At 45.3% G+C, this 12337-nt stretch overlaps 1 protein-coding gene across 1 annotated transcript in view; it reads left to right on the top strand.

The window, feature by feature from the left end:
• LOC306788193 (cell adhesion molecule DSCAML1-like) overlaps window positions 1-12337 on the top strand; it is a gene marked incomplete at both ends in the record, with an annotated part of 48347 nt that overhangs the window by 29642 nt on the left and 6368 nt on the right. The window contains 16 exon segments of the mRNA XM_079283597.1: window positions 445-591; window positions 681-959; window positions 2307-2582; window positions 2892-3188; window positions 3647-3919; window positions 4838-5122; window positions 5299-5418; window positions 5514-5690; window positions 6272-6471; window positions 6826-6922; window positions 7150-7278; window positions 7366-7533; window positions 7677-7747; window positions 8410-8650; window positions 10448-10633; window positions 11730-11889. Coding sequence (XP_079139723.1) covers window positions 445-591; window positions 681-959; window positions 2307-2582; window positions 2892-3188; window positions 3647-3919; window positions 4838-5122; window positions 5299-5418; window positions 5514-5690; window positions 6272-6471; window positions 6826-6922; window positions 7150-7278; window positions 7366-7533; window positions 7677-7747; window positions 8410-8650; window positions 10448-10633; window positions 11730-11889 — 3106 coding nt within the window.

Here is a 12337-nt window from a genome sequence, read left to right as displayed (position 1 = left end):
GTTATGTACCACGGTTCTTTGAGTAGCACAACATGCTATGAAAGAGAACAGGCAGCTCTCATCACATCGTCGCACACTTGATCTTTGGCCTTCCGCTTTCGTCACTACACTTTAAACATTCAGATAGTTTGGAGATGATGGTGCAGTTCTACGCGACGTGTAGAGGGGCAGTAAATCTGTCTCTTCTCTGTCTATGGGTGGTGTAAGTGACCGCTGCGTGTCCTCCAGGCCTTGAAAGAGTGCCAGGTTTTGGGGAAGCTACATTATCAGGCAGGTAGTGCCAACTGTTCAGGCAGCTGTTTGTTCTTTGCACAATATGGTTTTGCAATGAGCACAATGCATTTGTACCAGAGCGATCATCTTGGTGCAGGCTTTTTTACTGTCTGTCAGCAGTTTTTCTTTGTGGAAATGAATGCAAGTCTTTACTGGATGTGTCTCCCTCAGGTAACAGGTTCTCGCTGACCTCCTTCGGGGCTCTTTACATCTCTGATGTTCAGAAGGAGGATGCCCTCTCCACATACCGGTGCATCACCAAACACAAGTACAGCGGCGAGACGCGCCAAAGCAACGGAGCCAGGCTCTCTGTGATGGGTGAGCAGCTTGGTGTTGTCAGTTTACTAATGTTAGTCTGATAATTCTCTTTGTCTTGACCAAAGAATTAACCCATCTCTGCCCTCCAGACCCCAACGAGTCCTCGCCCACCATCCTGGACAGTTTCCAAGCAGGGGAGGTGCACGCAGGCCAGAGTATCGAGCTCCCCTGCACAGCGGGAGGGTACCCCAGCCCCACCGTGCGCTGGCTGAAAGATGGCCGCCCGCTGCCCTCGGATGCCCGCTGGACACGGCGTTTGACGGGGCTGACCATCAGCGACCCGAGGCAGGAGGACAGCGGCAGCTACGCGTGCGAGGTCACCAACAGTTTTGGCTCAAAGGAGGTGTCTGGACACCTTCACGTTATAGGTGCAACTACACACACACACACACACACACACACACACACACACACACACACACACACACAACTCACTTAACAACCTGACAGACTCCCGCGCTGTCTTCTCAGTGAAGCAGCCTGGCAGATGGACACATTCAGAAACTCCTCTTCTTTTGGTTTGAGGCACACATATAAGTCACACCTAGAGTGTCTCTGTGACAAACACATGTGTGAGCTGTATGATGCCCCGTCATATCAGGTTTCAGAGAGGCAGGGCGGTAATTCAGTGAGACCGAATCCGTAACAGAGCTGCCAGCACCATTCACCGTCAGGGAGGAGGGCGAGGAAGACGGAGATTACTACGAGGGGTCACAGAAGGGACGATCAGACATCCAGACAGTGCTGGAATGACATTATCTACAATGTGATAAGATAATTAGAGAGGCGGGGATAAATGTACATTGTGTAAACTATACAAAGAAACAAAGAGAAGGCGCGACAGAGGGAGAGAATAGAGAGGAGGTAGGCTTTGCCAGTGGGCACATCATGGCAGCACACTCTGTGACTCTGACAGGGTGGGGGGTGGGGGGGGGGGGCACAGCGATGCCCCCCAGCACACACCACCAGCTGCCTTATTGCTCACTGACATTTGCACACACACACACACACACACACACACACACACACACACGCATGCAAAAGTGGACAGAGATGTGAAGAGATATCTCCAGCTGCTTTTTTAATGAGTGCGTCGAAGTGATTGAGTCACCGCCGCTGATTGTGCGGTCTCTCTTTTTTCTCGCCGTCTCTATGAATGTAAACGCCTTTTGTATGTATATATGAATATAAATAAATATAGAGTAGTTGGTATCACTTGACAATGCAACACACTTATAAAGGGTTTAAAATGTGTTTATAAATCAAATGATGAATCGTTAATGCTTTGCAAATGAGTAATAATCTAATATTATCTGTAAATGCAAGAGTATAATTCAAATGATTACAAATCTGGCAGCACAAAAATGTATTTGTATCTAATGGATGATTACTGGTTGTGAGGCCGTTTTACTGTTGTGTTGTTCAGCACCAATCAATTAACAAAAAACGAATGCACGCTTTATGATTCATTGCACAGTGGCACCACCCCACTTGGTAATCTTTTCATTTTTCACCAAAACGTCAAGATATCAAGATATGGTCAAACAATATGTGAAATGAAAAGGAGTCACGCTGTACAGCATAAATACTTCAAATATATATGATATTTATATGGCAGCCTAACAAATTGTTTTTCAGTAAAGCAGAAAATGCATAAATCAAAAGAAATAAAATGTTTCCTTTAGTATTCTAACGAACATGTGTCCTTCTCCCAGATCCACTACGAGTGACCTTGTCCCCTAAGAATCTGAAAACTGGCATCAGCAGCACACTGTTCTTCACATGCACTGTGGAGGGCTCCCCAGAATACACCATCAACTGGTACCGCAACACAGAGTCCATCGTCCCCGACCAGCACATCTCCATCCAGGGACAACACAACGACACCTTGCAGATCACTGCAGCGCAGAAGTTCCACTCTGGGGCCTACCAGTGCTTCGTGTCCCGAAAGGGCCACACTGCTCAGGACTTTTCCATTATTCTGCTCGAGGGTATGTGGACAGAGTATAAACACAGACGCAGCAGGCATTTTAATACAGCATCGTAACAGCAGGAAACCATGCTCTTTATGTTTACAGCTTCTACTTTAACTGTTGACTGTTATTCTTCATCTGACAAGCCGTGCATGAATAGTTTGCTGTTGCAAATGTCATTGATAGATACATAAAGAGAGATGGGCAAGAACAGATCTGAAGTTGTTGAACATGTTGCTTTTTTTGTCAGACCGTCTCACCACTCTGTCTTTATGTCCTTCTTTATTTTTCATCTTTCTCTCTCTGGCTTTCTCTGCCTCCTCTTAGATGGTACTCCTCGTATTGTGTCTTCCTTCAGCGAGCGGGTGGTGAACCCCGGCGAGCCTTTCTCCCTCATGTGTGGGGCCAAAGGAGCCCCGCCCCCCTCCATTACCTGGACGCTGGACGACGAGCCCGTGGTGCGAGACTCCACCTACAAGACCAGCCAGTACACCCTGTCCGACGGCCTGACCGTGTCGCACGTCAACGTCAGCAGCCCGCTCATTCGAGATGGGGGAGTGTATCGTTGCGTCGCACGCAACTCGGCCGGTAGCGCCGAGTACCAAGCGCGCATAAACGTAAGAGGTGCCTGTCTGCTTTTCAATATAAATGCACTCTACACCTGATACAAACACAAGGGCTAGTGAGAGGCATAGATTACTTTGAATTCCAAACACAGTTACTGTCTTCTCCTCTCCTCTCCTCTCCTCTTATCTATCTATCTATCTATCGCTCTGTACTTTAGAAAAAACACACATCACTTAAGTATGAATATACACATATTTGATTAGATTAAAATCCACAAATATTCTCAATCAGATTTTAGTAAAGGGAGCATAACTAACCTCCCTCTCCACCTGTCAACTTGCCCCAATCACTCTATCCCTCAACCTGTATCTCTTCACCTCCTCCCGTCTCCGTGGCTGCTCCCTTACTCTGCCATGACCTCCCTCACCTCATCTGCCCCTCTCTCCGACCTCTTTGTCTTTTCTTTCTGTCCGTCTCCTCCCTCCATCCCCTCCCTCTCTTCCCTGTGTCTCCAGGTCCACCCCGAATCAGACCCATGCGGGACATCACCGCAGTGGCGGGCAGGAACACCTACATAACGTGCCGCGTGATTGGCTACCCGTATTACTCCATCAAGTGGCTGAAGGACGGCATGCAGCTGCCTGATAATCATCGTCAAGTGGTCTTTGAGAACGGCACCCTGAGGCTGACGGACGTGCAGAAGGGCGCAGACGAGGGCACCTACTTGTGTAGCGTTCTGATCCAGCCCCAGGTGTCAATCAACCAGACTGTTCATGTCACTGTCAAAGGTAAGCGTGAAGAGCAGAATGGATTCAAGGGGATAGAACCGCACTGGGCAATGTTTTAAGGTCAAATACACCCAGATAGAGTGACCTACCAGTGACTACTTGATTGGAATGTACTGTGGCTTCACCCTATTTTCCAAAATACATATTCACTTGAACACATCACTGTATCTAAAATTCAAAATGTCTCTTAAAACAGCGGTGATAAAGCAATCTGTCCCAAAAAAATACCTGAAATAGCTGTTATTAGTTATTTGCCTTTCTTTTTCATTGAGGAAAAAGCAACAACAGAATTTGGTGTTAAAAAATAAATAAATAAACACGTATGCAGTTTACAGATGTTAGATGAAGAGATTACTGGGTATCAGAGTATCTAACCACTACCAATTGGAGACACCAATGTTCAAAGTTGTGCAGTGCTGCGTTACAGTGATGCTTGACAGACTCAGACGGTGGTTTAGGATAGATTTATGTTTCGCTGTGCGTTGGTACATTTTGTTTCGTCTGTGAGAGGAGTAACGATGGTAGCGGGGCAGCTGCAGAGGTGTTTAAGTGTGTGTGCATGTGCCTGCGTGCGAGTGTGTCTCTGATTTAATTAGATGAATAATAATGAAGCCTAGATTAAATCCCCCAGATGTCTCAGCTGTAGTACCCCCACCCCAACCTCTATTACTATGGCAACGGAATGACTTCCTCCTGCCAATTGGACTCTAACCAGAGCAGCTATTATAGGCTGCAGGAGATGGGGGGTTCAGGGGGGGGGGGAGGGGAGGGGCCACTGGCCAATGACCTTCTCTCGCTCTCTCTCTCTCTCAGCAGTACTCCAGATGGCCACACTGCCACTCATCCACGTCTATTGTTACCTTTATTCCACGTCTATTGTTACCTTTATTCCACCGACTTCTCCTCTCTCCCCCCTAGTGCCGCCGCTCATCCAGCCCTTCGATATCCCCTCTACCTCAGTGGGGAAGCTCATGTACATCGCCTGTGTGGTGTCATCTGGGGACATGCCCATACGCATCACCTGGCACAAAGACGGCCAGCTCATCGTGCCAGGCTCCGCCTCTGGAGTCGCAATAGAGACCAAAGAGTTCATGAGCTCCCTGCAAATATCCAAGGTGACACTGAAGCACAATGGAAACTACACCTGCATCGCCAGCAACGCCGCCGCCACCGTCAGCTGGGAACGACAGTTGATTGTTACTGGTGAGAGATTGAGCGAAGGGAGAATGGCATGATGGTGAATTAGGTCAGATCAGATGTGCAGAGGGAGCTTAGAATTGTACATGTTATTTTAGGAACAATACACACTCTAGCTTTTACTGTGAGACCTTTTTTTTGAGTTCTTCCATTAAGGTTAATCGCATCTTTCTGTTTCTCAGTGCCACCACGTTTTGTTGTGCAGCCCAACAATCAAGATTGTATCTACGGCAAAGCTGGAGTTCTCAACTGCTCTGTGGAGGGTTACCCACCTCCAAAAGTCATGTGGAAACATGCTAAAGGTAACATCATCCCGCCCTACAGCATCATAAAAAAACAAATCATGTGAACAAGGAGAAACTGAAGCGCTAACATGCATTTACTTTGTGTGGTGCAGGTGTAGGAAACCCTCAGCAGTACCACCCAGTCCCTCTGACTGGCCGAATCCAGATCATGTCAAACGGCTCTCTGCTCATCCGACACGTGCTTGAGGACGACCGTGGGTACTACCTCTGTCAGGCCTCCAACGGAGTGGGCTCAGACATCAGTAAGAGCATGATCCTCACTGTCAAGAGTAAGTGTCAATCATACTCTCTTTGGCTTGAACACTTTCATAACCACAGCTCCTGGATTGCACATACACTGTACACAGAGACAAGCCGTAGCTTTTTTTTTTTAGAGGGAATCAGCTCTTCTGAGATGCACTTTTGCCCCAGGCTATAAAGCCTGTACTGAACCTAACAAAACCTTGTCTCCGTCCTGCACATCACTAACTGGAGGTATCTTTGCTATTGATTGATGTGTTTTCCGGCTGCCGGTCTGCGGGCTCCTGAATGTTTGGTGGGGAAAAGGACTGATGAATTAGTGATGAAAACAAAACCGCAGGAACCCGTTCAATCAGTAATCTATGTCTGAGGAAAGGAGGTGGAAAAAGAATTGGGAGTGGAAGAAGAAGGCGTACAAGGGAGGAGGTAGAGTAAGAAGGCCAGCGGGGCTTGAAGCGTGAAATGAAAATGGAAAACGAAGTGCAGAAATAGAGATGTCTATACATCTGTAATATATCCTCGGTTTCCAATACCACATCCCTGTTCCCTCGTCCCATTACTCCATATAATACCATTCGTCACACTGACATATGTCTGCTATTCTGCTCAGTTCCTGCCATGATCACCAGCCACCCCAACACCACCATGGCGAGGAAGGGCCAGACCAAGGACCTGAACTGCACAGCGCGTGGCGAGCAGCCCATCATCATCCGATGGGAGAGAGGAGACACCGTCATTGACGCTGAGAGAAACCCCCGTTACTCCATAACCATCAATAAGAAGGGCGACGAAGTCATCTCCACGCTTAAGGTTAGATACCGAATACCGCACTCAGGAGACCCTGAACTCAGCATCATGCCCTCACACCATAACTGAGAGGGATTGTTTAGATGCTGCGTGGCGAATAGACAGCGACTTCAATTTTCTTTCTGTAAAATATATTCTGTGAAATAAGAACGACTTCAATTTTCTTTCTGTAAAATATATTCTGTGAAATAAGAAGTGTCATTTTTTTTCAAAATAAGGCCACAAGCCACTAATGCTACATAATGCCTCTCGGCTCTTAACTGTAGGAAAGTACCCGAATTTTTCGTTATTGCCGGGAGTTAGAGAGGATCAGTGTGACACATTGTAACCATTTTCTGTTTGCGTCGATGCTCACAGCTGAACCCAGCCGAGCGAGGAGATTCTGTCTTTTTCTCCTGCCATGCCATCAACTCCTATGGAGAGGGCCGAGGGCTCATCCAACTCACTGTGCAAGGTATCACTAGCACAAACTGTACACGTCTCACAACCTTATTTCATTGACTGAAACATTAGGCCTCATAACACAGTCTATGTGGACATGTAAACAGTCCAGTGGGAAAATGTCTTTCAATCAGATCTCCCAACGCTTTAGTTAAATACTGCAGGTGAAAAGCTCTTACCTTCCTCTCTCTCTCTCTCTCTCTCTCTCTCTCGCTCTCTCTCTCACACACAATCATACAGAACCACCAGATCCCCCTGAACTGGAAGTGAGGGAGGTGAAGGACAGGAGCATGAACCTTCGCTGGATCCAAAGGTTCGATGGAAACAGCATCATCACCAGCTACGATATCGAGTACAAGAACAAGTCAGGTGGGTATCCGAAATTTCGACGTGTATGTCCGATTGTTTTCAAGATACACGTCTTGAAAAATTCTCAACTCTTTTTGTATTTGACAGATTCCTGGGATCACATGTACACAACCAGGAACATCTCACCCACCAACAACCAGGCCAACATTGTCGAGTTGCACCCGGCTTGTGTTTACAGCATCCGCATGTACTCCTACAACAAGATAGGCCGAAGCCTTCCCAGCAAAGAGCTCACAATCAGTACTGAGGAAGCACGTAAGTGACTGTTTTCTCCTCTAGAAAGCACATTTGTCTGTTTTTTCTTTACGTCTGCTTTACCTTTTCTAAAAATAGTCATTTATAAGGGCTAAGAATATTGCCGTTAACACTTGATTTTTATTCTTATCTTCCATCAACAGCGCCTGATGGGCCCCCGATGGAAGTAATCCTCACACCAATGACATCGCAGAGCATACGGGTTACTTGGAGGGTAAAATCACTACTATGATTATTGTTAATATACCCAGAGAACGAATACCTCTGTCTACACAACAGTTCAGTTAAATGATAATGATGTCCTGAAAACTGAATATATGCTCTGAACGTCTTAAACTACAATCGTCTTCAAGTTTAAGCATACCTAAACGTTAAATAGATTAATACACTGCATTGTGACAGGCTTAATAATTGTTATATATTGTTTTTTTTAAGCAAGAATTAATGCAAATATGCAAATATTTAAGCTTTTGCTGTTAGTAGTTCCATATGAGGGATAAGCACGTACACAAACTGTTTGGTTGGTTAAAAGATGACAAAGGAGGCCAAAGAATTCTGAGCTGTACAACTAGACATTGGTGAAAGTATCAGTTACAGTTACAGAAACACATTTATTCTGTGCCTGTTTGTTGGGCATCAACCGTTTACCTGCACATTGTTGAAAAAAATTGAAATCAAACCTAAATGAAAGCTTCAAATCACGGTCAGACCCGTGAGACAAAGCTGAGATGCGATTCCACGTTTTACTGTTATTATTGTACATATTACTGCTAAATTCAAAAATATCTCACCAGAGATTTTATTGCAGCAAAACAAAGTTTAAGTTTGACATGCCATGCACTTTAATATTAATAGCTATCATCACATTTCTTTCAGGCTCCTAAGAAGGAGCTGCAGAACGGGGTGATCAGAGGCTACCAGATCGGTTACAGAGAGAACGGTCCGGGCAGCAACGGCCAGTACAGCATAGTGGAGATGAAAGCTACAGGAGACAGCGAAGTGTACACCTTGGACAACCTCAAGAAGTTTGCCCAGTACGGGGTCGTGGTCCAGGCCTTCAACAGAGCCGGGACGGGACCCTCCAGTACTGAGATCAACGCTACCACGTTGGAAGACGGTAGGAGAGCCATGGAGAGAAGGATGGATGAAAACGAACGTAGATGGCGAGAGGAGTGTAGACACAGCTGAGAGAGAGTGGACTGCTAGACTGTGTGTAGGAGTGTGGGAGGACATGAGGGAGAGCGGAGAGAGACAGAGATTAAAAGAACCCTAAAGCGCATCTCTTTGATTTGTCAAAAAGAACAGAAAATATAGTCAAATGCAGCAACAGCATGGTTGGTGGTATAGTAATAATGCGGTATATATATATATATATATATATATATATATATATATATATATATATATATATATAGACACACTCACAGACAAATGCGGATAAATTAATTTGCAGCACATCCCCCATTCTTCTTTCCACTTTAATTAGCACCCTCATTAGGCTGGTAGAGAGCGAGAGAGGAACAAGAAACCCGATTACTCTCTAAATGTCTGCCCACTCTGCCTCTCCTTTTCTTTATCTTCCTCTTCCTCCCAGTGGTCCCCTTCTCCTTCCCCTCATCCTCTCTATTTTGCGTATTTTTTATTTCTTATAGATTCTTAAAGAAATATACCCTGATCATGGTAACAGTAACAGTGATGGTAATTGTCCAGATAGTCGGAAGCTGCTCCAAACAGCAGCAATTACACGAACATTGTCTTCCTTCAGATTTTATCCTCCACCTCTCAGCTCACCCCGCCCTCTTCATCTGCATTTTAACCCCTTAAGGCAGGGGTCTCAAACTCATCTTCACTCCGGGCCACATCAGCATCACGGTCGCCCTCAAAGGGCCGGTTGTAAATGTAAGACTGTGTAAATGTAACTACTCCTAACATATTGGTAAATAACTGTCTCTGCATTTGATTATTGTTTATTCAAGTGTAAAAATATTGTACATGTAGTTATATAAATGTAAACATATATTGAAGCACATTTCTGTTATTATAACTTAAATCCTTTTAATTTAGGGTTCAGAAACCCACATTACTCTATCAAAGATCAAACTATTAAAGAAAATATCAAAGACAAATATCAAACACAAGTTATTACAATAACTTTGTTCAAAGCTTAAAATCCTTTCAAGGGTGCGTTTTGCACAATCCCACATGAAGTATTTCATGTGTTTTAAAGTCACGTTTGAAGTAGTCTTCAATGTACTCACAATACATTTACATTTCAAATGTACAGTAACCAGCCAAAGAGCTGCTTCTGTGTTTAAGTATCTCATCATTATGTCTTTCTGTCATAGTTTTGACTTTCTATCTCATAACTTCGACTTTCTATCTCATAATTTCGACTATGGGGATATTTTTATTATCAAGTCTAACTTTAAAAAAAAAAAAAAAGATTTAGTTTTTTGTTTTTTGTTTTTTTGTGCTGGCGGATTCGCGGGCCACATAAAATGACGTGGTGGGCCGGATTCGGCCCGCGGGCCGGGAGTTTGAGACCCCTGCCTTAAGGTGTAGCTGTTTTACTATTCATGTTGCTTTCACTCAAGGCTCCTCCTCTCCTCCACCGACCCCCTTTACACCTCCTCTCCTTCTCCCCTCCGTGCTCTTAAAGCTAGCAATGAACAAGGAGCTATTAAGAGCTCATTTGAGCTTATTTGACTGATTTGTTTCAGCAGAGATTGCCTCTGTGTTGTTGGTTTTAAGTAGTCGTTAATTATCTGTGCTTCAGCCGCCATGCCAGATCAGTCAGGTCTTCTTAGCAACAGCAATAACCAAGGATTTCTGACAAGTAGAAATTGTTAGAACAATCTCAATACGCATGTATTTGAACCATGTAGCACTAACACTCGCCCCATGCTCTCTCCAGTTCCCAGTGAGCCTCCGCAGAACGTGCGCGCCATCTCTGTGACGTCGGACAAGGCGGCGATCACATGGGCAGAGCCTCCGCGGCTGACGCTGCACGGTGTGCTGAAAGGCTACCGGGTTGTGTTTTGGTCCCTCTTCCCTGACGGAGGTGGGTGCTGTGGGGGCCAGGCCCAGTGGCCAATGCAGAGTAATTATCACCTATCTCATTCTAAAGTTCACCAACACCCCCCCTCCCACCCACCTACCTCCCTGTCAGCGTTGTGAGTCAGAATGTGTTAATATGCGTCTGCACTTTTCTCACAAAGCACTTTCTGTTGCTGTGTGTCTTTGGATTTGTCCATGTTTGTTCTTGTGTCTTAGATTCTTAACACCATCAATATTGATGGGATGAGATTACATTTACAGTACTTGAGTGTGTTTGTGCTCCTATGTCTGTTCAATCCTGTGTCCCAAAAATATATTTCATTTACAACAAATTTGCATTTGTGAAAGTGTTTTGTGGGAAATGACGTCCATACAATGATAAGAAAAGTACAGTCATGGTTATGTTTAGGCTACTAAAGCACTCTGTTCTGGTTGGCGAAATACTGTGGAGCGAGACAGGACATTTCAATATTTAACCAAAACCACAGCCTTTTCTAAAAGGTGCAAAATTTGAAATTCAGAGTATATCTATATCTGAGCTGGCAGCATGCAGCTAACAGTGCTAACATTGACAGCAGTGCTGACAGAGCTGACAGTGTTTACCTGAGGAGTGGCGGCGGTTGGACGCTACGCTTGTGCAACGATGCAGTCGGTTGGAACGACGTTATCAGCCGTAACCGCCGTATGAGAGCAGTGTAGTGCGGCCATTAGCTATCCACTGGGGTACTCTTACATGCACTAACGTGCACTAAAATGCACACGCGCCCAGTAAACAAAGCTCAGAGAAGCTCAGATAACAACACACACAGAGGGAAGGTAAACATTACTCCACCATGTCTTTAAATAGCAAATTGTAAGTATATGAATGCTCTGTCATATAGAGAACCTTTAACCTTAACAAAGTGTTTTTGTAGCCTATAAACTGTGTGGGACACTCACAAATCCATGCATCTGCTTTAAAGTTTGGTGCTTCCTATAACCACCTTGACTTTCTCCCTACAACTGCTGCCCTGTAATGCAGCCAGTCATCACATTTCCTCCAAAACATATTTAGCAAAGCAAGTTAGTAGTATAGAACAGTTTTTTGTAGAAATCAGAGTTGGTTGTGTGTACTCTCAAACAGTTTTTCCTGTCCTCAGAATGGGGAGAGATGCAGAATATCACCACCCAACGGGAACAGGTTGAGCTGCGAGGGCTCGAGAAGTTCACCAACTACAGTGTGCAGGTGCTGGCCTACACACAAGCTGGAGACGGGGTCCGCAGCAACGTCCTGTATATCCAAACCAGCGAGGACCGTGAGTATGCACACACAGACTCACACTCTGATGAAAAAGATGTCAGCCTTTAACTTTTTTTGTCATTTTTAGTGTGGGAATAAATCCAAATAGAGCAGAGCTTGAACTATGCTTGCACAGTGTATGGGGTGAGGGTAAAGGGGGTAGGGAGATGGGAGGGGGTTATATTTAAAAAAAGACGCTGTATCTCAAACCCATGTCAAAAGCTCATTTATGCTGGGAAGCTCGATTAGCAGTACTAATGAGAATTAAGAGGCTTTGGGTCCGCGGCTCAGGGCTGAGGGAGGGCTGGCAGGAGACACTAGGGGGAGGGGAGGGGTGCTCCCTTGGAGCATATACCATCCGGGAGTCAGCCATCAGCCCGGCCCGCATCCCTTCCACCAGCCCTCTTGCCATAGGCATAGGGATTAACTTCTCTTGGATTAGAGAGAATTCATTTTCTGCTTACACCA

This window comes from Melanostigma gelatinosum, assembly GCF_949748355.1.
Source record: "Melanostigma gelatinosum genome assembly, chromosome: 14".
In the NCBI taxonomy this organism is placed as follows: domain Eukaryota; kingdom Metazoa; phylum Chordata; class Actinopteri; order Perciformes; family Zoarcidae; genus Melanostigma; species Melanostigma gelatinosum.
This window is presented reverse-complemented; position numbering and strand designations above follow the sequence as displayed.